Source organism: Plectropomus leopardus, chromosome 4 (assembly GCF_008729295.1).
Source record: "Plectropomus leopardus isolate mb chromosome 4, YSFRI_Pleo_2.0, whole genome shotgun sequence".
NCBI classification, from domain to species: Eukaryota; Metazoa; Chordata; class Actinopteri; order Perciformes; family Serranidae; genus Plectropomus; species Plectropomus leopardus.
The window spans coordinates 30773954-30800976 of NC_056466.1; the positions used below are offsets into that span (position 1 = coordinate 30773954).

Genomic DNA, 27023 nt, shown 5'->3' on the forward strand with positions numbered 1-27023 from the left:
TAAAAATGTATCTAATGTGAGAATTTTTGTCTTCCTCAGTATTTCTCTGCCCCGGTATTCTGCGAGGAGTTTACCAAAGTGAGCATCTCTTTGAGTCAGATCACCAGTCTGGTGCGTGGTGCAAGGACCCGCTGCAGGCCTCGGACAAGATCTACTACATGCCGTGGACACCATACCGCACAGACACACTCACAGAGTACTCATCAAAAGAGGACTTCATCGCAGGCCGTCCCACCACAACTTATAAACTCCCACATCGTGTAGATGGGACTGGTTTTGTTGTCTATGACGGCGCACTCTTCTTCAACAAGGAGCGCACCCGCAACATTGTAAAGTTTGACCTGCGCACTCGCATCAAGAGCGGTGAGGCTATTATCGCTAACGCGAACTACCACGACACCTCGCCGTACCGCTGGGGGGGCAAGTCGGACATTGACCTAGCAGTGGATGAGAATGGACTGTGGGTGATCTATGCAACGGAGCAGAACAACGGGCGCATCGTGGTGAGCCAGCTCAACCCTTACACCCTGCGAATCGAAGGCTCCTGGGACACAAGCTACGACAAACGCTCCGCCTCCAATGCTTTCATGATCTGCGGCGTCTTGTACGTAGTCAAAACCGTTTACGAAGACGACGATAATGAAGGGACCGGAAACAAAATCGACTACATGTACAACACTGATAAGAGCAAGGAGATGACGGTTAACATACCGTTCCCTAATTCCTACCAGTACATCGCCGCAGTGGATTACAACCCGAGGGACAACCTGCTGTACGTGTGGAATAACTACCACGTGGTCAAGTACTCGCTGGACTTTGGCAACAATGGTAGGTCAATCCTGCTGTTCTTTCTTTACCTCTCCCTTCTCCCTTCCTTCTCAATATCTTTAGTTAATTCGTACCATGTGTAATAATAAGAAACTGGAATTATGGCCTTGTGGTTGTATGCCTCTGCTCAGCAAAGCGGTCAGGTTACAGTTAAAATCCATGTCTGTCCAGACTCATAAGTATCCATGACAGATGACAAAGTTTCAAATATGGATGTTGCTGCAAGATGCTACAAATTCTAAAACATGGATGCTTCACACACATCTTTAACCTGGTGGAAAATTTGATCTATACAATCAGCAGTCTCAAAGTGGGAATCCAAAATTAGTGTCACCAATTCAGCATCTGACCAAACTCATGTTTTCAAATTTTGATATTAAATAACAGCCAGGGAAGTGTTTTGGCAGAATATTATGATGTCATGGCAACGCCATCCTGTCATTATCTTATCCTGTTTGACAGTTGTGTTAATTTTTTTCCATAATTAGCATCTGAATTTCTTGACTTGCGGCTAAAAACATGTTTTGTCAGGTCACACAGATCTTTGACCACCAAATTCTATTCCGTTCATACTTGTTTGTGCCAAATTTGAGGAAATTCCCTTAAGAAATCTTGTATTAACGAGAATGAGACAAATGCAAGGTCACAATGACCCTTACTTTTGACTACCAATTTCTAATCAAATCATCCTTTGGTGCAAGTGGGAGCTTGTGCCAAATTTGAGAAAATTCCATTGAGGATGTCTTGAGATATCGTGTTCACAAAAGTGAGACAGATGCAAGGTCACAGTCACATTGACCTTTGACTACCAAATTTTAAATGAGTTCCTCCTTGAGTCCAAGAGGATGTTTGTGCCAAATTTGAGAAAATTCCCTGAAGGACTTTTTGAGATATGGAGAATGAGACAGAAACAAAGTGACAATGAGCTTGACCTTTGACGTTTAAATTCTGATCAGTTCATTTATGAGTCCAAGTGAACGTTTGTGTTCTTGAGATATTGCATCGATGAGAATGAGATGGACACAAGGTAACAATGACCTTGACCTTTGGTGACACAATTCAAATCAGCTCAACATTGAGTCCAAATGGACTTCTGTGCCAAATTTAAAGAAAGTACCTCAAAGTGTTCTTGAGATATCACATTCAAAAGAATGAGACAGACGGACAGATGGCCAGGCAAACCATAAACATAATGCCTCCTGCCATGACTACTGCCAACGCAGAAACATAAAAAGATGCAGGTTTAAGTACTTTCCCCCAATAAATTTCTTTGACAGGCTGTGGTGTGATTTTTTTTAAATCTTCACATGAAATACCTCGGCATACTTGTAATGCTTTTAATATTCATTCATTTTAATATTCATAATGATTTCTGCTTTTTTTGTCGTTGTGACATAAGGAATACTTACAGCCACTAATCTTCATCTAATAATTAATTCTGCAAAATGACTTAAAAAAAAGAAGAAAAAGAAGTGCCATCTGTGCCGTCACAGTTTTCAATTATGACTGTTCCCCCACCACCCCACCCCTGCTATCTTGCATGTTTTGAAAATTTAAAAAAACAAAAACTTAAGAATCCTTTTCCTGGATATACCTGTCCATCATAGATGTCTGCGGAGTTGTCAAAGAATAATTCGCAACATGAAGAATACCTTGAGCTGTACCTTTAGGGGAATATCTTAAATGGTGTTATGCTGAGCCTGACATACTGTTAATACCTCTTGCCTTTTACTGTACCACTTGCCAGCCCTCTTTTTAGTTTCCCCAACTGCTTAACAAATTGTAATGCTTTCCTGAGTATGGAGCCAGGAGTGTCTGAAGGGAAGGGGAAGTGGTACCGCTTTCATACAGGACATCCGTTTATGATGACAATCTGAAGACACTTCAACCTGTGTTTGAACTTATTTTGCTTTGTTGTCACCCATTTCTTTGGGACTGCTCTCAAAGGTTTATCTCTGGTTGATAAACTAACCATTCACATGAACCCAAATTTAGAAGCATACATTTCACCACTAAAACAACACAAACACAATATCAGTGGTTCATGGAATTCCATTTTACTGTTAGAAGCCAAATATTACCCAATGGGTTTGGTGGAGACCAAAACAGAGCTAAAAGTAGAGTGAATATTGAGCTTCCATTCAATTGAGCTTACAGGCAGCTGCTCGCACACACATTTACCACAGCAATTCTAAAAGGTGATAATGTGTCAATGTTGTGTTTACAGCTTATTCCGCTGCCAAATGTCCCAATAAATCAATTACTGCTGCTTCAAGTGCAGCTTTTAAATCCTTTGAGCACCACAAAACATCATCTTCATTATTTACCATGAGGGGTAAGAAACAATGAGTAATCCAAAGGCCTGTACTTGAAGCCAGTTGAAATGTCTTTTGGCTTCCCCAAACTTAACATTGGTCATCTGGATAACTGGTACCAAGAAGCTGATTACCAACTAATTTAGCCAAATCTGGGTTTTTCTATCCAGCCCCAAACACATTCATGTTCACACTTTGAAACCTGGACTGACATCAAGTTCCTTGTGCTGTAATAAGACACTTTTCAAAAGTATTTCAACCTTTGGGTCCTGAGCAAGTTGGTTTACTTACTTTCAAAAATGTGGGGAAAAAAGGGAATGAGCAACTCAGTAAGAAATGTCCTAAAATGGCAAATGGCAATTATTTTTTTTAAGCTAGAAAAAATGTCCAAAGAATTATATTTCTAATTATCAATTATATATTTAAAATGATTTTACAGAATAATTACCATTTTTCAGCAGTTTTTAGATAGATCGATAGATAATTTTCATGTACTTTTTTTAAAAGTACAAGAAAGCTTTTTTTCTTCTACCCATATGTTTCAAAGAAATCAGGCCAATTTTCCCTGGTTTTAAAGGTTTAAAAATGTGCAGTTGTTGATGATATGAGTAAAAACGGTGATAGTTATTACCTGCGGTAATGCTGTGTTTTAGGGACGGCAAAAAGTAATATTTATCAAAGTGCAATGCTGTTGATAGCCTGTAGTCTTATAACAGAATAAGCAGCTTTCAAAGAAAGAAAATCAAACATTAAAAGTAGGCCAAGGCTTAAAATATGTGTAGGTATTATTAAATATAACTTAAGTACAGAGTGAGTGTTCTTTGCTATTTAGTTGGATGACTAAGTAACTACTCTGAATATGTCACATAAAACACTTCAAAGTAATGCCAGACTGTTTGTGCTACCAAAGTAAAGAGTGGGAAAGTAGTTAATGACTGATGAGGTCTATCTGACCGAAATATTGCATCATGGGAGCCAATGAACAGTTTGTGGACTTTTCTTAAAACAGACAGTCTTATGTTTATTTCCAGTTCTCACCACACAGGTGTCTCATGTTATTTTGAGCGGCAGTGATGGAATCAGAGTGTAAAAACAGCCACACTTGTCAGCCATCACTCTGGGGACATAATAAGCTTTACACAACAAATCATCATAGTATGTTTAGTGTCATAAACAGCCTCTCTGTTTGCTAGAAGCTCTGTTTTACTAAAGACCATCTTGCAAAAAGATCACTCCAGCTGCGATACAATCATCTGCAAGTTTGAACAAATGAGGGCCAGGGGCGCAAAGTGGAAGGACAATGGCCCCTTCCCTAATTCCTACCTCCCTAATTCCACCATCTGTGCTCACTACCACACCCATGTTTGAACTCTGAACCTTCAGTGTGATCTCAGCTACACTTTTGTTATGTTTTGTGAACTGGGGAGTAAAGTGTTGCCAATGGCCCTTTTCCTGCTTCCTATCTTTGCACTTCTAGCCCCCTTGCTTGGACTTCACCCATCTTTGAAGACAGACCTATGAACACCTGGCAAAGTACTCATGACTTCTGTATGGGCTTGCTGAGAATAGGTGCCACCGGGATCAGATTTTACTATGATGACACACACACAGACTTGCAAAGCAATACCAGACATTGCGATATGGTCATGGCTTGTAAAAAACCAAATGATTGTAGAGTAAAGGTGAGGATTTCTGAAGCAACTTCACCTACTTTCAAGGTGCATGGAGAAGGGAGATGAATCAAACATGTAGAAACTCCAGCAACACTTGCAGTATCTAAAACAACTTTATTAAAAGACCATTGCATTTCTGGATGTGGCCTGGATGACCCTGCATTGGTCTTGTTGACACTTTCTTTGCACATTTTAATCAATAAATATTATCTGCAATTATTAAAATAAAATGCAGATACAGATAACGGGCAAGATGCCAAATACTGGCCTCAATAATCATCCAAGCTGATAATCTGTCAACCTCTTGCAGTTTTCTTTTGTGTTTTTGTTTTTATCTTTGTTTATCTAAGCTGTACAGTGCCTGACCTGTTCAAAAACCCAGGTCAGAAGGATCATGAATCAAATTTGCAGGTTAACTTATATCCTTCAACCACCAAAACCGGTTTTAACAAGGACGACTTCGTCCATCTAAGATGAATACTGCATAACCCAGAGTGACTCTCTTTCAACTCTGGAGTGAGGTTAGTGTCCACCCTCCCCTCCTTCCCTCCTCTGGATGGAAGGGCTTAGGCCCCTGGAGCCTGAAGGGCTATTTGCCCAGCGTAATTGCCTTTCAGCACCTTTCTATGGAGTGGTCAAGGCAGTCTGGCTGCGTGTCTTATTAAATGATGTCTGAATTAATGCATGCTCTTACACGCAGTTAGGAGGCGCAGTACAAGGAATTATAGAGAGAGGCAGTGTTAAACTTGGTTTCTACCGATCAGTGTGTGTGTGTGTGCGCGCAGAGAGGCCTTGCTGTAAAAATGTTTGTGTGTGTGTGTGTGTGCGTGTGTGTTTGTGTGTGTGTTTATGCATTAATAATGGTTCATGCCCGTGTGCTAATTTTGGTATGAGCTCTGTTCATGAGTGTGCATACGTGTTTATTGGTACAAGCTTTGAGAGTGTGATCACTCTCATAATGGAGCTCTGGGTGTCTCAGGAGGCTCTAAAGAGGAGATCAATGGGGATTCAATGTGGAGAATGACCTCCAGTGCACAGCAACAAGCCAGACTGCTGACCAGCGGGAGATAAATACATACAATCAATGCCGCCCCGCTCCTTTGCTCCCTTCCTCGCTCCGCTCCCTCACTCAATGAAGACAAGGAATAAATTAACTACCTTAACTGCATGATTTTCTCATTCTTCAGAAAATGAGGCGACAAGTCGATTCATTCGAGTTTGATTTTGTTGTTGTATGCGGACCCTATATTTTGCTCTTCATTCCGTCTAGACTTGCCAACAAAAGGTGTTTTTCTGTTTAGATCACTGTAAATATATAAAGCGTATGCTGTAAGGTAAACTCTCTAAGTTCAAACCCTGTTTTTTTCTTCCATACTGGGTTCAGGAAACAGGCCAAGGTAAGGGGCTATTGTGACGGTTTCCACTTATTACCGCTGTAGCCTAATGCTCGCCCTGTTTTTCTTTGGGCTCATATGGACTTCTTGAAGATATAATATGAGACAGGAAATGGACTGTGGAGTAAGAGAAGGCCACTGAGGACTGAGTGCAATTGGGGTATAATGCAGAGATCGCCAATTACTGTGTTTTGTCTGTCCAACTGGCTAACAAAGGCAGCACACTGGACACTTTGGAAGAGGTCATTCTAAAGCATCTGCACTGTTTGGACTAGAGAGTTTATTTATAAGTGTATAGAGATGAAGTTCACATATTAATTAACTGATTAGCTGAGAAGGGATAAGAAATAATAGTAGTTAATAGTAATAGTTTATTCTTCCTCCCGTTCCTTTTCGAACATGTAAGATGCAATTTCTTATTGCTTATTTGAATCTATTCATTGTTTTTTTTTGTATAGGTTATCATCCATTTTTGTAATTGCCATTTTATTTAATTTTTATCTTTTTCTGTTTGCTTGTTTTACATGTTCGAAAAATATCTATCTATCTATAATAACTTTGCAAATTCTGTATAACTGCATAATAGCATTTTATCTCACAGGGCTGGGAACTTTGTTGATATTCAATATCTGGATATGAGACTAGACATTGTCTTAGATTTTGAATTAGTAATATTGCAAGCATCAACTTTTCCCATTTTTAAATGCTGCAAAACAGTAAAGGGATTCTGAACTTATAACACTGTTCTAGCTGTTCTGTTATTTGCCTTTACTTACTTTATTAATCTAAAATTTCATTGAGTAAATATTGTATAAAAGCACCAATTATCAACTCATGTCTTTGTCATTCTGGGAAATGCAAATTTGTGTCAGGTAGGCAAATTCGACAAAGGAACCCTGACATTCTTACCCTAACCCTGACCAATGTCACTCCTAATGCCAAAACCTAAACACCCCAAGGCAATAAGTACTAGCAACTAATATAGAGAGCAGGGCGATTCTTTCTTTCACTATCCTAGTATTCACAAACCTGTGCTGACAGAACCAGGGTTACAATATCGTAACCTCCATTCTAGTGTTGGTGCTTGAAATAAGACTGCATTAAACACTGCTGCATTTGAGGAGTTTGGCGTTTTTTTAAAGTAAGCAAAAAGGTGTGTAGATAAAGTGTTTGCATCCCTCAGGGTATACAGTATTGAAAGAAGAATCGGGTTGACCTCTGTATTGAAAATGTAAACATCCAGCCTAGCCCTTTACATCACATGAGGTTTGCTTTAATCATAAAAAGTTAAACAGCACAGGGAGAAAACAAAAACAGCAAAGTTTAGTTCACCTTAGGCCAACAGATAATATAAAAGGTTTACTCTCATGCATCCCATCACACTGTTGATGCAGCACGCTGCAGAAAATCATCTTTTTGAAATGCATATTTTTCTCCCTCGGTACCTAAGAAGAAAGTGGACTGCCTCTCTACATTTATTGTCTCCCTTGTCTGTTTGTGTTTCTTCTTTGTCTGTTAAATACCCATTCTCCCCGTCTCTCACACAAGCACATGCACTCACAATGGCAGGAATCTCAATATTCCCTTTCCCCCTTCTCGTATATCTCTTTTACTCCGTGTTTTCCGCTGTTTTTCTCTCTGTCGCCCTTATCTCCCGCTTAATCTGCCCTCCTTTTTCTGCGCCCAACCCTTTCCCACATCACACAAAGCTATTTCATCGAGTGTCCTTAGATGTATATATTATAGAGGCCTGGTGCGTGAATGCCTACTCAGAGTCAGAGTCAAAGTCACTTGTCTCCGCATCACCCCTTCCTCCCCCGCCCCACACTCCCCAAACACTCTCTCACTCTCTACTGTTTATGGAGTTGTTTCATCATGTCTTCTTACATGCATATTATAGAGGCCTGCCCTACGCAAGCGGCATGGCTCCGATGAAACATTTGAATAATTTATCACCTCCAGTCTGCCTTGCCACACTTTAGAAAGTTTTCCCAACAAAGTCGCAAAATTATTCATGTTATCTGCATCTTCGGGAAGGGAGGGGCTAACAGGGATGAAACTAAATAGATTTCAACTCGTACACGCTGCCTTTCCACATCTCTGTTTCTCCCTTATTTTCTTTCTCCTCATTTTGGTTTCATTTTCTCCTGCTACCCCACTTCTTACTTTTAGACTTTTTTCAATTTCAGCGTCATGAAGTCAAACCATGCTGCACTGATTTGTGTTTTTATGGACTGGGTCAAAGCCCACCCAACCACATTAAAGCAGGTTGCGGTGGCATGATATGGGCTTCTTCATCATTTGGGGATGACTCAGTGTCACCATTCAGTGACAATTCAGCATATCTATCTATATATCTAACCCTAACTGTGTCTCACCCTAACCTAACCTCCCAAATGTAAACGTAACGCTGTTTTTGATAAATTGTTTTTTTTTAAATTTGTTTTATTTAATCCATCCACCTGACAGGAGTGGCATATCAATGTGTTGATTAAACAGCATTTTTACTTCACACGTGTGCCTTTGGATTGTCACAACAAAAGGCCACTCTAAAATGTGCACTTTGTTCACACGACAAAATGCCACAGATTTTCCAAGTTGTCAGGAAGTGTGTCATTGGCGTGCTGACTGCAAAAATGCCCATCAAAACTGTCGCCCATGAGCCGAATGTTCATTTCATTACCATAGATCATTTCTAATGTCGTTTCCCTGAATTCAGCTGTACATCCAGCGTAAGGCAAAGGGCTACATATGCTCCCCTAGTGGTGTTGTCTCACTTTAAAACTTTAAGGTGATAATCTACATAAATTCAGGTGAGATAATCTGATTGCACATACTACAGGATAGAATTAGCACCTTTATGCCTAGATTATTTTTATGTCATTAAGAAACAGTGTTAAAGAACTTAATCAAAGGAGATAAAGGTACAGTGTTTTACAACTGGTTACAGGCATTTTATAATGACTACATATTGTTAAAACCACAAAAGCATTTTGTTGCGACTGTTCTATTTTTCAACTAGCATTTGCTGCATGTTGGCCTGTCACGATTATTGCATTATCGACTTATCACACAATAAATACGTGACCTTGACCATTATTTCTGACTTTGATATGGCCTCTTATGGCCTCTGTGATAATGTCATCAACATTTTAATCAACATGATGCCATAATAAACAGCAGTTTTTTTCAGCCATCATTAAGACTCAAGTGCATGGACACTCTTCTTTTTTTTTCCTTTCAGACAAACACTTAAAAGATGACACAGCGTAGATTACCCGTCACCAACGCTGCACTTTTGGAGCAGATGACACACAGTCATGATAGTCTTTAGCTTGTCAACCCTTAGCAATTAGCCAAAAAAGTCTGGTGTTTGTAGTTTTACCCTCCAACAACTTCATCCTCCACTCCGTGAACCCACCAGCAAACTGCCCAGCTACTAAGCCATCCACCCCCAGGACCTGACCCCACACAGCAGCCTGATTATGGAGCTAATTGCGGTTTTCCTGGACCTGAGCTTGTCAATTAGTCAAAAGAGACATCACTTGGTTTCGTTTTCACATTAAATCTCAAGCTCAGTCATTCTGGGTTACTGCTATAAATGTACTTTAATTCTTTAAAATACTCTCTCGTATATGTTAAGAGGCATTAATTCAATTTAATTTTTTTTTTTTTCCATTTTTGTCCTTGTTCCAGTTCCAGTGTCTGAATATTGCAAAGAGTTAAAGTTCACTGCTCTTTGAAAAGATGCGCTTGCATTATTATGCAATTTTATTATTATGACAGTGGCATAAAATGGTCCAAAATTTACAATAACATTGTTTATCCTAATTATTTCTGGAAGAATTTATCGTCAGACAAAAGTAGTTATTATGACAGGCCTAACCGTTCTGCTCTTTTTTCTAACCTCTAAATAATGCTGTACAAAACAATAATTAATAGTGTAAAGATATGTCAGACTTGACAGGTTGCTCCTTAACAATATTTAAGTACAAGGCAAATTTGAGGTCCAATAGCACCAACAACTGGTTGTTTTTGGTTTTGTCTACATTAATTTGAGAGCTTGGGTGCATTTTGCGCGGGCATTATTTTTGTGTTGAGTTTTGAAAAAGGACAAAATGCTAACTCAGTGTGACATCCATGTAACCACAAATTAAAACTCAATTATCCTGGCCTGTTTGCTTATTTCACTCAAATATTTAAAGTGTCCAAAGTGATCACCTCAATCTTAATTAGAGAGCAATCAAATGCTGGCATTCTATTCTAATCTATTAAATACACACTTGTATAGAGATGACCTCTATTTGCCACTTTCGCCACTCTGTCAGTTTACGGAAATTTAGAGGTTCACCTTTGAACTCTTAATGGCTGGAATCACAGAGTTCCATTTCCTAAGGAAGTCAAGCATGGAGTTTCTATTGTCTTTACCCCCTCTCCACTTATTTACGCCACCCTCGCCCACCCCTCCCCCACCCATCCCTTCCCTTCTCTCCCCTCTCCCTTCTTGCCTTTCTTGGCCGCAGATTGCAATCAAGCGACATGGCGAAGCAGTGCAGGAAATGTTGGAAACAAGCTAAAGTGGGGAGAAAAACAAGAGTTAATGGTTGTGTGTGGGGAAGTGGGGACCCTCTTTCACCAGATCACTGATTAGAGCGACCCTCAGCACATTTCTGGATTTTCACACAAAGTTGTGTGTGTGTGAGTGTGCACACTGTCTGCTTGTAAAGTCCCTCACCAAACTGACTGTCAACACTTCTTGAGATGATTTGGCTAAAATGAAGGCAGGTTTACTTTGCATGTTTTTTGATTTTGTACAAAGTATAAACCGCTGAATTCAAATGATTGAATGATTCAAGTGGGTGAAGTTTGGGACTTGACTTATTTATGTATTTACATATTTATTCTGTCTGCAGGCTACAGCACAACAAAGTAAAAAAAACAAAAAAACAACAATAAATCCAATTAAAGTAGACCAAAAAATAGAAACTATATGACCATGACCATGTACATAGTTTGTAACAGTAGAAGCACTGATACGACCAAAACAACAAAATCCTTCCACAGAATTTAACTTGAAAAACAATCCACATTTAAAATACTCTTGGTGTGGTATGATGCTATGTGGTGGATGGAAGGTCACAGCCATGGCAGCCAGTTGTGCCTGGTGGAAATTCCTCCCAGCTCCCTTACAGTGAAGATGTTGGAGAAGATAATAAAAGCAATTGATTCGTCTCGTATCATGCCTAACTTGAATGAATCATAACAAATCAATTAGGTATGGAATTTTTCCCCAGATGCTCTGGTTCAAAATAAGACCAAACTCTTTTTTTACGGATGTCAGTTTTTGAGCTACGACGAGGGCTAAAATGTGGCCTGCAACAGAATGGTTAAGGCTTGTTGTTTACAGCCAAGCTTAATTCTGGAAAACTTGTGGCCGGTAAAGAGGAGTGAAAAGTCAGCAGTCAGCGACGTTATGAAACAGTCAATCAAGCTGTTTTTTTTTCAATAAATATGAATCACGCCAGACATGAGAGGTCTTTGAGCATACACTAATAAAGTAAAAAACACAAAATGTTAAGCTTATTGGTCCGGAGGTATGCAAGATTAGCTGTGAATAGACAGAAACAAACACACATGACAAAATGCAGGATCCCCTCAAGGCAAACACCTGTTGGAGACAAATAAATAGCCCAGTCAAACTGCTACACGAAAAAGGTCCGCAATCCTATACACCAGCACATTATTATTAGTATTATACAAGGTAACATGACTACATAATATCTTTCACACTAGGCTTGGGCAGTATCACTGTCTAACAGTATACCAGGGTAGTTAGAAATCCTGAAGGTATAGTTTTTCAATATAGCAAAAATATAGTTGTTCCTCTTTCTGTTAAACTCATTGTATGTAGTGCACAGCACGCACCATCAGGGCTCAGTCTCCTGTCTCTACTGGCAGCTGAGCTGAAAGGCACCACGACACCTAGTGGTGGAGGGATGACTTACAGAACTGTGAACAGCCAGCGACTTTTTTTTTTTATCACATTTGGTGATTTAAGGATTCATTTTGATAAAACTGGAGCTGGTGATTGTTGGAAATTACTAACTAGATTACAAGCACAAGTAAACAAGATGGTGTGGGTGAGTTTTATTGTGTGTGTCCGGTTTGAGTGAAGTGTTTTTATATGAGTTAAGGCAGTTAAGCCTTGTGAGTCTTCTGGGAGACTGCCAGAGAAAGTTGAATTCAAAAGGTGTACACTTCTATTTTTCTGTTTTATAAGGAAAATAGGTGTGAAAATGTTACTTGTGGGTTTCTTTAGGGTAGATTTAGGGACAAAAGGCATTTGGTATTATCTGAAATAAGCAAAGTATTTATGTTTTGTTTTGTTTTTGCAAATAACAATAGATTAATCGATCGCTAGTTATACAAATAATCGATAAAGGAAATTTATTAAGATCTGCAGTGCTAGAAGGTATGAAATATTATACAGCCCAAGCCTATTTCACACCTTAGTCCACCCTCCCGCTCTCACTTCTCCCCTCTCCCTCCCTGCCCATCTCCCTCATCCCCAAATAGATTACGACACAGCCGTCTCAGCAGAGACTGAACTCTGCTTCACAGAGTCTGGTGCACCTGTTCCACGCCTGCAGTGTGTCCTTATCGATTGCATTGCCCCAGCCAGGCCCTCTGCGTGTTTTTGGCCTCCAAGCCGCTTCCCGTCTGCCAAAAAGCAGATGCCAAATTAAGCAGCCCTAGCCAGGACAACAAGGTGGAGGGGAAACCCACAGCCTCACAGGAAGTAAAAGAGAGAAGACAGCATGCAGAAGCGTGCCGCCATAGCTGTGCATTTCATTTATGAAATATATAAAAATGTGCAATAGGGCAACAAAGTGGACACAATCTTAATTTCCAAATCATGGACTGCAGTGATAAATTATGGGGAGCAAAAGATCAAATAGCCACAGGGTCACTTGCTAAAGGCTATAGCTCTCAGTCTAACACAGTAATAAGCTTTTACTCAGTGCCTACTATATATTCATACAAGCTGTCCTCGCAGAATTGACATAAATTCAAAGCATGTCTGGAATAGGAGAGGCCACAGTCTGGACTTTAAAAGGAATATGTTGATGATTCCCTCCATTACTAAACAGAAAAACAAAACAATAAAGAGAAACTGGCCAGCACCATTAGCTCTTCGCTTTGAACAAGGGAACTTCCCCCCGATTAAGAAAGAAGCATGTAATTGGCAAACTCGCTGCAGGTGTCTCCAACCTCAGCAGTGGGATGACATGATTATGCAACGGGTAAGCCAACAGGGCCGAGCGGCGATGCGCCTGTGAGTGGAAACATTAGCTGAGGAACGTGGCGGTGCCCGGCAGCCATTTTGAGGGAGGCTCTATTAGTTGAGGTTGTTTTCTATCTCCAAGTATCACTGCTTTGAAGTGCTCCGTTCTGTCTTATCAGCAGGCGCGAGCCACTCGCCACGAGCTCTGTGTGTGTGTTGCAAGTAAGTGAAAAGTAAATTTCTGCTCGGGTGTGTGCATGCATGTGTGTGTGTGTGTGTGTGTGTGTGTGCTGTCTGGCGCACAACTGAGCAAAAAAAGTACAAGTGTGTGTGTGCACTCCAGCCATAGGGCCAGCGCGTTATCGCAGCATGCAGCCCTATTCAATGTCTGTGCTACTATCCAGCCTAGAAAGCTTTGAGCCCTCCAGTCAGATTATCATTTAGCTGCTACCCCTCTGGATCCATCCCTCCGTACTCTTCAGGATAGTGTGTGTGTGTGTGTGTGTGTGTGTGTGTGTGTGTAGGCAGGAACTTTTAAGGAAACTGCAAGAAAGTAATCATCTTGCATATTAAGAGGATGGTATAAGATGAGTATAATAGACACTTTGGCTCACTTCTGTGAAACTTCTGTCTTAATACAAATCCCTCTTCTCTTTGCTCCACTCTTCTTCTGCTCTCATTCGCCGTCTGCCGCTTTCTTTGACAGTGTGGGAAACTTGCCAGGGGAAGTTCATTTTCCCACTCCTCTATCCTTCTACCTTTTGTGCTGTGGATTTACGATCCCTCTGTTTACCGAGCGAGAAGTCAACAAGAGCATTCTCGGCAGAGGAAGAGACAGGCAGTCTTACCCACACTGAAAAACATCGCCACACACAGCCATATGCGCACGCACATACACACACATATACGTCTGTCTGCATGTCAGATGATCATGTGTCGGCATCCCAGGCTGACTGACAGCATCTCTCTGTGGCCTCTCCAGTGTGGTGACAGATAGACAACTCCAGGAACAAGTTTACTGCCAGCCTACCATTGTCTCACCTTCCCCCAGGCTTGCTACTGGTCAGAAAGACAAACAGAATGGAATGAAATAGAACAGAATGGTCTTCACCATTCAAACTGTTCAAAAGTTTTCAGTCATTCCAAACAAATCTGAGTTTTGTTTTCCTGACATCAGACAAAGTTGTTAACTTGTTACGCTCAGTTTCCATCGTCAGTCTGACATTGCGTCCACTCTACACTGAAAAAGAGAATTGTTGACCAGCTTAAAATAATTACTATAATTACAGTAACACATAAATAAATTATGTTGTCTCAAATTGATTTCTAAGCAATTGTGGTAATCAAACTTGATAACTTCATTGAAAAGACTTAATTTATGTGTTACCGACTGAAGTAATTATTTTAAGTGGGTTAACAATTCTATTTTTTCACTGTGACTGATTTCCGTGGGGTAGGGAGATTCTATTTCAAATCACGAGAGACCAACATGTCCACCCAGCCAGCTTTCACTTCCAACTTGTGAAATACTGGCACTGTGTCATCACAAACCCCCGCAAACAGTTCCCTGTTGCAGTGGTATGATATGCACCAGGTGCATCAGTTATGGTGGAGTCAGATGCAACAACTAAACTCATCAAATACCGCCACATTGCCAGTGGACATCGGCGTCAAACACAGATGCATCAAGGCTCTTTTCTGTGTGGTATGATACACACCGGGCAGAGGCAGTTTGTAGCACTGCCTACAAGTACCGAAATATAAAGAGCAAGACAGTTCCCATTGAGGAGGTGGGAGGAGAGGTGGATGGGTCTAACACACCCTGGACTTTCACCCTGGAACACTCCGTCTGCTTCCCATGTGAATTTTAAGTCAATCTATGATGGGGTTTTTTTCAAACTTAATCACATGCGATTGTTGCCTAAACCTATGAAAATAAACTTTAAATATAGTGTTTTACCTACATTGTAAGGTTATTTTGAAAAAGACCATGCATTTATTTATTGTGACAACAAAAGTGTATTTTGAAAATACGCAATGCATACAGCAAGCATAAATTGACACACTGCTCTGGAACATCCAAAACAGATGCAGTAGGGTACCTAGTGAATCATCTTGAGAGGTTTAGACCCACTGACAAAGTGGCAGTATTTGAGGAGTTGGGATGACAATGTGTTGATTCACTTGAATCTAACATCATTTTAATTTGACACTCGTGTAACTATGCTTGTATACTTGTTAGTCCAGGGTTTAAACAATGGAGCGGAGCAAATTAAAATACTACAACGTAAGACAATATTGACAAGTTATGTCGATTAAGAACATCCTCAATAGCAGCATCTTGTCCATTGCACTCACCATATTATTGCTCACGGATGCACTGCTTGACAACGCTTGACAACAGCGTTTGTGTCATCCGTGACAATGTTTGGCTAATCCTAAATCTGCAGCTGCACCTCTTGGCTGTTTGGTTTTTTTTGTTGTTTTTTTTCAGAGCACTCTGAGGACTTCATATCCATGTTAGCCAGAAAGTTGAAATTGAAAGTTTGTTTTTGACCCTGTAAACAGCAGAGGACAAAGCGATCTCACCACAGGGTCCATTAGTCGTTCTGGGGATTTCAGCTGTATCACAAGTTCACCTTGCCTGGGTCCAGACCTTTGAATTCGCCCACTCCATAGAGCTGACTGAAGAAGGAAATGGAGCTGAAAATTCTATCAGGCAAACTTTCTGCCTTAGCTGATGGAATTTGACTAGTAAAATAGAATAGGCCAGAGGTGGAAGTAAATCACACATGCCAGCAAGACTCAAGTCTTTACCTTCCAAGTTTCAAGCAAGTCTGAATTTACTGTGATAAGAATTATTTAAGTCAAGTTATTGCTCAGGTCAAAAAATTCATGTCATGTAAAATTCTTCATCAGTTTCACAAGCACTGGTCATGAAAAGTTTTATTTCAACATTAACAAATACTTTTGCAGTCTGATTATATTTTCTAAATCTTACTGATAAGTGGCATTTTATGGAAATCTACAACAAGCATCCCGAATGAACAACGATTAAGAATGGGGCTCTGAAATAAAAAAATAAATAAAAGATAAATTTAAATTTAACATAGTTGAAGTTAGTTTGCTTGCTAATGTTACCGATACTGGCTCATCACAGATATATCGGTATCGGCTTATTTGTTGCCCAATGTGATATGTAAAGTTTTAAAATTTTTAACAGAAAATTACACAGAAAAAGATGCTGAAGGTAATTTAAAATGCTTAAATTCCCAATGAAGTTAACTGTTTCAGTGCAATGGTTTCATTTTTTGACAACGAAAGTTTATTGACAAACTATAAAATATCCTGCCTTCATTACACTATCTTTGTCACAGTGCCTGATAACCATATCTGAGGGATAATTGCATTGCATTATTGTATATATACATAAATCGGATGATATATCGAGATCAGAATTTTTTACTCCCCAATATCAGTATCAGCACTGACCCAATAAAAAGCAAACAAAACAAAACAAAAAAAAAATACCAGTCGGGCTCTAATTTTAATATGTTGTATTATCATGCTGTTGACTTTGAGCATTTTATCCAGTGTTTATCTGAACAGTTAATGCTTCAGGAAGACTTTATCCTCAGGGTGTAGTGCCAACAGTGCAGCAACCGTGAAAAACGAATATCGAGATTTCTTTCTCTTCTTCTGTGGTAGCATGTGGCTGTAACACATTTATCATACAACTACAAGCGCGCAAAAACACAACTGTCAAAATGTCACCCATATGCATGTGCAGATCATACATGCAGAGCTAAAATCTTAACTGAAGTTGTATCCTTGTTTCAGTTTTGTGTCACACACTTGTTCTTGTGGCATCAGTCTCAGGCAACGAGCGCAACGTTTAGGTTAGCTGACATCATGAAGTTGTCACGGCGCATTTACACAAGGCTTCCTAAGCTTAAACGCAGGAAGATATGTCAGTCCCCATGAGTACAACCTCTAGCCTTTTTTCTCTATAAATGTTTCATGAAGCTGTTATGTCATGTTCCTGTAGTTCCCTACAGCATCTCTCACAACATCCTGAGTGATGCCGGTGATGAATTCATCACATTACAACCCCCCCCCCCCCTTTTTTTTTTTCTCCCCTCTCCATGTAAATGCTGCAAAAGAGCTAGTACGGGAGGATGAAATAAAGAAACGGCCGGGCACACTTGAAAGAGAGTGCTGGGGAAATACAGAAATTGAAATGGGTGGAATAAAAGTGTGGCAGAAAAGGGAAAGAAAGTTATGAGTGAGCGATCAAATCAGATGGAAAATGTCAAGAGAACAGCGGAGAGATAGAGTTGTGAAGTGGCGTGGTGGCCCCTTGCCTGTGATGCTTGCAGGCTTTTGTGTTACCTCACCCTGAGCTGCCAGCCCCTGTGTTTTCTGCCCTGTACTTAAATGACAGCAGACATCAACCTCAGACACACACACACACACACACACACACACCATTACTCTTCTATTGTTGTGGCAGAGCCCCTAATGGAGCTTCCCGTTTGAGTGCAGATAGACACACACACACACACACACACCGTTTCATAAGTACACACACACAGATTGACAGCTAGTCCCTAGGCCACTGCCGCTACGCATGATTGATGGCAATGTTCCGTGGAGAATGCATGAGGCAGGGCGGCGGTGATTCAGGAACGGGGAGCAGCACAGTTAAGGTACAGAAACACTCCATTGGGTTGTGGAGGAAGAGAACAGAACGTACAGGAGGAGCGGGATGTTTCATGGCTGTCAGTCATCCAGACAGACAGAGAGAGAGGGAGAGCGGAAGAGAGGAGTACTGTGTCTTTGATTAAACTTAAAATCCACAGGAAGGGACGACTTCAGTGCACAGTAAATAATATAAACACCCACCCGCTTTTCCTAAAACCCACACGTACATACACTTCATTCTCAACCCTCAACACCCCCCCCCCAGAGGAACAAAACAAAGGCATCAAAAAGTGACAACATGAACAAAAACACTGCAGGAAACTAATTTTGTGCACATCACACCCCAAATTAAGCCATATATGGTGCATACACACAACGGCAAAAACCCATTCAAACACTTGCTATTACGAGACTCTGTACAGTCACGCCCCTTTCCTGAGCAGAACACACAGCCCCACTGAGAGACGACAAACTCCATAACCTTTCAGTGACCAGCATGTAGTACATATAATGGCCTCAGGCGCGCCGACCCCTTAAACAGAGAAACACAAGTGCCTGTGCTTTCCTTTTCTGCTGAAAATCATGGAATCATGAATTTTTCAGAGAACCCATTATGCTCATTTTCAGGTTCATACTTGTATTTTAGGTTACATGTGAATGCAAAGGAGTTCACCAGCTGTTATTAAATAGTTAAAGTTCAAGTTGCTATTTTTTTGTAAGCACTTACAAGCTACAGTTAGTAACTTTAATAAAAAATAATTTCATATTCACTGAAAATGTCACTGTATTCACACAGCACTGAATGACACAGATAATATGTGAGAGAAATCACTCCTGCCTACTCTATTGCCTTGCAGCATTTCTAAAAGGACTTACTGGATCTGAGTGAAAACAACTAATGAGAGTTCAGCATGTAGCATCGTGTAAGTTAGCAGTGTGCAGCCGGGGGATGAATGTAACAATTTTTTTACTGTGAAAAGCAATAAAAGCTTTAAAAAAAAAACATGTAGGAATATGTACCAAAATTGGGGAAAAATTTAACGACATCAGATAAAAAGACTGTATGTTTCCCTGACATCATCATGTAGCTACATGTGCATTAGCAGTTTGCTGCAGGGGAATGACGAAAACCAAGAATATCAGCATTTTCTACCATGAAAATTAGGGGTGGGGAAATTATTTTTAATGATTCAGAATCGATTCAAAAATCCTAAACATCAATTATAGACTATATTTACTAAATCTAGTCTATTCTTAACCCTCTAAAATTTTAACCGTTTAGAAAAGTCTTAATAATTTTGAGACTGTTTATCGTATCGCCTTACTTTTTTCGCCAGCGAAAGCTGCCAGCTGCGCCATTCAGAGGGATGATTTCGATGCATCGTAGCTCTTTTAGAAGCCTCAGTATCCAGCCTGGGAATTCGGGTGTTTTTACGGGACCTTGTTCAATAAATGCATAATGATAGATCCGATATTGAGTGTCTTCCATCCATATTTTATCCATATTTTGATGATAAAAGTACATTAGCATTGATGCTGAATGCCATATTGGTTTCCCATGGTGCCATGGAAAGGTCAGAGCTGTTTCGGTCTTGTCCACCAATCAGAAGACGATCCGACGCTTTATATCCGCTTACCTATGCCACACGTTATCTGGAGCAAACTGCACTGTGATCGGTCTAATCCTACTGTATCTATCGCTCTGTGTTATTGGCAGCTTCTCATGCATTAGAATAAACTCTGGTAGGCCCTATAATAACAATAATAAGAAAAGGGTAAATCAGGAGACTCTTGAAACTCTTTGTTCACTTCAGGCAGAGCAGGCAGGAGAATCAGGCCCCTCTCTGAAGTGTCAGGAGTTTGATGTGGCCCTCTGCAGCATCACAGATAGGAGCTGCTTTGCAGAATGACAGATAATGGGATACACAAACAACTGCAAAAAAACGACGGGACTTTTTTTGGAAAAATGTGTCCATTTTTTGAACTATAATATTTACAATGTTTATTTTTTCACCTTCTAATTCCCAGCACTTGGGTGAAATATTTTCCACAGCAAAAAAAACTTGTACATAATAAAACCTCCATAATTTCATACACACTTTGCTTTCATAACATAATATGCCACTGGCAAAACAGACTAGAGTAGATCCTAAAATTACACCTCCTATATTTTGAATCAGGAATCGGTTTTGAATTGCAAATCTTTTTGAACCGAGAATCGATTCTGAATCGAATCGTGACCCCAAGAATTTCAATCGAATCGAATCGTGAGAAACTGAAAGATTCACACCCCTAATGAAAATCTGCAATAAAAAGCTTCTAAGATAACTGGACATGTTTCAGCAAGAATACGATCCAATATTGTGGAGAACTTTGCAATATCTGCAGTCAAGTTGACATATTTCCCTGAGCAGTGTGGGTTACGTAATGTAAACACTTGCACTAGCATGCCTGGGGCAGATGACCATGACATCATATAGAAGCCAGACTAGAAAAAAATGCTGGAAATGGAGTATTCCAAGCAAGATTTTTGCTTACAGGGATTACTTTTACACACATTAACTGTATTACAACTTTACAAATTTAATATGAACATCCTTTACTGTGACATTATATAAGACACAAAATACAAAAAAAAAAAGTATAATTGGTTGCCTTTAACAGCACAAACATAACGCCTCACAAGGTAAGCTCACATTTCCACCCCAACTGTCAGCAAGCGATAGCTGAATGTTTTGAGAGCTGGAAAAAAACTCCATCACCCAGAAATCATGTAGCGTGAGGCACACTCCTCAGCAAGAAAAGAAATCTTATTCAGAGTTGCTGGTCGGCATGGAGATGGTGAGGAAAACCTTTTTTAGGCAAGCTCAGCCAGTTTTGAGCTTTCCCTGCACAGAGCGTTGCACTGTTAGATTGTTTTCCTCGCTGTGTGGAAAAATACTTTCAACCAATGACTAAACACGGAAGCCAGGATTATGAAATATATATCTCTCATGTAAAAGTGGCATCACGTGGATCTGTGAGAATTCATATTTGAGTAGCTTTGTGATCCAGGGGAGTTGTCTGTTTGTTAATGTCTGTGTGCCTCTCTGTTTGTTTGTGCGCCTGCTTTTTATGTGCACTTCAGGCTATCCTCATATTATGGGTTTTTAATAGGAAGACGAAGCCAAAGCACTGTTGTTATCCGCTGTAAAGGCCTGCAAGCAAACTATAGTTTGCTGCATTGATTTGGCATAATTACTGTGTTGTAGTTGTATCTTGGTGCAAATGTATGTTCATAAAGCATAAAAATAAAGATGGAGCTATTAATTTGAAAGGTTTAAACATAATGCGTAAGATGTGTTTGTTTTCTGTAATTAAACCAAAACTATTCTTGTGTATAATTTGGATGTTTATTCAAAAATACGTTTAGGAAATCTCAGCTGTGTTATAAAAAGGGTTTACTTATTCCCTGCTTTGTTCAAGAATATTTCCGAGTGAAAATGCGGCTCTAGAAAATTGTCCCCACCTGTACGCAATATTACACATAATGACTTCCAAGCAATTTGGGAGCGATAAAATAATTCAAAGAGAAAGTGAGTGAAAGCTGTAAATAATTATTTCTCTCCTATCCAACTTTCGATCTGTAATATTGATTCGTCCCACGTGCAGTTGAAAGCCACAGGAGGTTAGCGGAGACACGCTGGTCTGTAGTATGTTCACAAGAGGACACTGTAACACTTCAAACACATGCTTTACTCTTCTCTACTCTCATCCATCCATTCTTTATTTCTGTCCCCTGAACAGGGTCAGTGTGAATAATTGAGCCTTTATACAATGAAATATTGACAATAATAGAGTGTGTCATATGCATTTAAGCGACCTTCCATCCTTGCGTGATGTCATCCTGTTATGAATCATGCATGACTCTGAAAGAATGTTTTTTTCTGCCAGGTTAGGCAGCAAGAACTACTACTGTGAACCAGTCCCACAGGAAACACTGGTAACCTTGTGCGCATTTGCAGGGCAAACCAATTGTTGGTCTTTTCAGGAGTTTTTTCATTTTTACATTCCACTTCAGCACACACATTGTTGTTTAAAAACATGTCCTCAACTTGAGAGTAACTGATAAAGTAAAAAGAAAAAAAACCTGGCACATGACTACATTGACGAAGGATGAAACACTAACATTGGGTAGTCATCAGAAACATGAGCTACTCCCTGTCACAGCTACTTAGTGCTGTGTAAATGAGTGCCTGCAAATGTGTTCATGTTGGTCACTGTAATATTATTTACGCTCGTAGGCCCATTGCTCACATCACTTAGTGCTGACACAGACGGTTTGCTTGATCACAGTTCTTTTAACTCTGATGTTCCTCTTTTTTTTCATCTTGGGAACACATTTTTAACTCTTGTCCAGGAATGAAAAGCTCAGAAAAACATCTGGGCTCCAGTCAGAGTCCAGTCCAGTCGGGAGCCACAAATCACACACACATTTTTATGCCTCTGCGCCGATAATAGCCATGGCTGGAGGCGTAATGTTTTCAGTTTGTCTGTCTTTCCATGGTCTGTCCCATTGTCTTGAACTAGATATCTCAAGAGAACCTTGAGGATTTTTTTTTTTTCAGTTTAGCACAAAGGCTCACTTGAACTTAAGGATGAACTGATTTGATTTTAGTGGTCAAAAAACAAAGGTCGTGGTCAAAAACCAAAGGTCATGGTCTCTGTGAACTTGCATCTATCCCATTCTCATGAACACGATATCTTTCCTCAAAGTCAGCACAAGTGTGCATTTGGGCTCAGTGATGAGCTGATTTGAATTCTGTCGCCAAAGGTAAAGGTCATTCTTTTTACCTTTTTCTATCTCATTCTAATGGATGCGATATCTCACTTAGACTCTGTGGGAATGTCTTCAAATTAGCACAAATGTGCACTGGGACTCAAGGATGAACTGATTATATTAAAGACCATAGGGCACGGTTACCATGACCATGCATCTGTCTCAATTTCATGGACACAACTTCCAAGAACACTTTGCGGGAATTTTACCAAATTTAGCAGAAACATTCAATATCAATCAAGTATAAGCTGAATACAATTTGTTGGTCAAAGGTCAAGGCCACTGTGACCTCATCTGTTGCATTCTTGTAAATGCAGTAACTCATGAACACCTCAAGGGAATTTCTTAAAATTTGGTGCAAATACCTACTTAGACTCATAACTGAACCAATTAGAATTTGGTGGTCAAAGCTCAAAGTCATTGTGTCTATCATATTCTCATGAACGCAATATCTCAGAAAGGTCTTAAATGAATTTCCTAAATTTAGCACTTGGACTCAAGAATGAAGTGATTAGAATTTTATAGTTGAGGGTCAAGCATCCATATTTTCACAGACATGGATGTAAACTATAACTGATATTTGACAGGTTTGCAGAGGCAAACAACTGCATGGCATTAATTCCAGTTTTCATTTAATCAAGGCACTGTGTTTTTGTGAATTCAAACCTTCTGTCTTTCTCTTTAGACTACCGCCCACCTCCTATGATGCCTCCAAACCGAGGAGGGGGAAATCCAGTCGGTGGTGGAGGTTCCTCCTCTTCATCTACTAGCCGCACCACTACCACTCGCTCCCCTCCCTATTACACCACCCCACGGCCTCTCCTCACCACCTCCCCTGGCCAACGCTATCGAACCACCACCACTGTCCGCCAGCCCATCCTGATACCCGCCGGTGGCTCGTCGTCCGACACCAACCAGATTCCCGACACCAACCAGAAAGCTGGAGGACGCTCCCCACCGGTACAGGTCCCACCAGCGGCTCCACAGCCTCCTGCCCTGCCTCCTCAAGACTTTTGTAATCCGCGGGTGACGGCAGACATATCATGGCCCCGAACACAGCAAGGCCAGACAGCCAAGCAGCCTTGCCCTGTAGGGACTCTGGGTAAGGACGCTGCATGGGTGGGTGGATAACCGATGTTTAGAGAAACTGACAAGGCAGAACCAGTTGCTTAGAGTGTGTGTGCAAGCTCTGCCCAGTGAAATAGGCTATGTTTTAGTCTAACTCTTGGCCAAATGTTGGAAACATTTTCAATTTTTTTTTTTTTTTGTTTACTGCAGTAAAAGCATAGCTACCAAAATTAAAATCCAAAAGGAACACCAGCAGAACAAAGCATCCTTTAAGATCCCAGTCTTGAAGAAGTGTTTCCCCAAAATAAAAAGGGTCCTCGCATAAGACTAGGTCATCTATGCAGTATGAACATGCAAATATCTTTTAAACAAATGCTACATGACCAGAGAAAACCAAGAAACAGAACCGGGCATTCGCTTTTACTCACGAAGAAAACACTTCTGATGTTGGATGACATAAAGCAAACTCATCCATCTGACACAATGGCACCTGGCTGGTAACAAAGGATCTCATATTATAGTTAAACAGATATTTATGCACAAATTAAATAAAGGGAAGATACAAGACTGTGGCACCAGAACCCCAAGTTTGGGTCCAGACTCCTGTCTGTGGTCAGGTTTAGGCAACAAAAACACTTGGGAATTGATTAACATTGATTAAAATTGTTACTTGGGATTGATTATGGTTTTAGTTAAAAGTTAATAAAATAGATAAATAGATAATAATAAGAAGAAAATAATGCTGAAAACAATGCTATTGCAACCTAGAGTGGATAGTGTACTACAAGAGAGCCAACAAATAAAGTATGTTGTCAGTTAACATTTTGCAGTGTTCAGTATCAACATTTTTGCACCTTGGTGCCTTAATTAGCAACAATTCCTCATTATGTTAACAGAAAATATATTACACATTACATTTCCCATCACGGCATTACGTCTCCCTCGGTAGTGCATTTGCTGTTTCAGATTAGTTGAATATAATAGTAATGTCTAGGAGACATTGCTGCTGCTGGCTCGTAATTTAAAAAGTGCATCACAATTTATGAGCTGTGTGTGTGTTTGTATGTGATATTTTTAGAAACACATTTGAAAGCAATGATTGTTTACCAAAGTATACTGCAGATAGTACAATTTCATTAGTTTAATTTTGAACTTTTCTGCAAAGCACTTGTTAACATGTTAAAATTTGTGCCATAAATACTTTGACTTGACTTGTCAATTAAAAATATTTACAATGAAAAATAAATAGCTAAATGATTTACATGCAAAACAAACACAAAAATACATGTGATCATGTGTGATCGGGAGATGTAAAGCACCAGTGCATAGAGGGACAATCTAAGTCCATTCTCATTTCCAGGTCAACAAAAACTGTGATTTGTCACACTTTGCTATGTGATACTAACACGGATGCCATCCTTTAGCATCTCATGAGAAACCACAGGTTGTCAGCTGATGAATATTTAAACTAATCCATGGCAATACTTGACACCAAGAGCAACTGACAGTGAAAACAGCAAGAAAGTCTGTGTAGGGTGGAAAGGTCAAACAAAACAAGACTTTCACCCAGGAGACCACTGTTTTTGTCCCTGGTTAAAACAAAAGTTAATGTTGCTTTGATGGTAAGTTACATATCACGTATGATGCCATGTTACATTAATGTTAAGTTACAAATGTAACATTTCAAATTAATTTCAACCCAAAACATGATGGGGTTTTTTAAACCTTACAAAGTAGTTTTGTTGCCTGAAGCTCACTGGGTATTTGACAACCTGGGAATGACAACAGGTTGGAAAATCTGACAGTGAGAAATAAACTTTTCTACAGCCATGGATAATGCTTGATCAATCATTGATTTTGACAGAAAGGAAAGCAGTATGATGTTATGGGTCTGACAGGAAATAGGGGCTGTCAAAAAAGTAAAATATATACATTACAATATTGCAACATAGTGTGTTTAACACCATTTTGTTTCTGTTGCCAGCTCTGCCACTGTTAGATCTGTTATGGTTCAGAGACAGTAGCTCAGATAAGATGACTGTTAATGAAGCACTGAGATGTTCAGGGGTCAGTGCAGTAAGTATGTGTTGTCAGCTTTGACGCTGTGGAGCCTGTCTATCCTGTCAGCTACCTATGAGAGTAAACTGCAGAAGTTAGCACACCTGGCTGGGAGCTCCTTGGAGAAGGATTGGGCTGTTAGTCTTGGATGGGGAAGTAGGGGTGAAGTAGGGGTCGACCAATACTGGTTTTTCACGTTGATACAGACTATTAGTACTCAATGAGACTGATAACAAATATTTGGAGCCAATATGCATTTTCAATAAAATGAAAATCTTTCTGTCAATATTTAGAATAAAACTTTGTTTAAATACTCAAAACTGAAACACTCAACATCATATACAGCATATAAAGTCAAGTGAAAATTTAAATAAAAATGAATAAATACAAATAGCTTCCTAGGGTTTTACAAAGTAAAAGTTCCTCCCCTGGCTGACATTTTCTTTGCACTTTTTAATTCATCAGTTTTATCGGCGATCACTAAAATAAAATGCTGATACAGATAATTGGCAAAATGCCAAATATCGGCCCCAATAATTGGCCGGGCTGATAATCTCTGGACCCCTTGTGGAAAGCTAAGTCAGTGGCTGATGCAGAGTTAGGAGCAGGAGGCTACTGGTTTGTGTTGGCGTTGGTTACAGCCTACAGTAACCTGTGTTCAAGGCAAAATAAAGCGGCAACAAGACAACTGAGTAACGTCTCACTGCCCGCTCACTGAGGGATGGTACAATATATACAATTCGCTCTGAAAATGTAGTGGAGTAGAAGTATAAATCCTCACAACCCACACACACTTCCTGCGGACAGATTCTCCAATTTCAATCAATTAACTTGCATAACATGATTCTTCACCTCCTTCCATCTGTGCACACATACACA

At 40.0% G+C, this 27023-nt stretch overlaps 1 protein-coding gene across 1 annotated transcript in view; it reads left to right on the forward strand.

Moving 5' to 3' along the window:
* The window catches only part of adgrl3.1 (adhesion G protein-coupled receptor L3.1), a 177674-nt gene that overhangs the window by 89699 nt on the left and 60952 nt on the right, over positions 1–27023 (forward strand). Inside the window, 2 exon segments of the mRNA XM_042484864.1 lie at positions 40–828; positions 23704–24120. Of these exon segments, the coding sequence (XP_042340798.1) occupies positions 40–828; positions 23704–24120 (1206 nt within the window).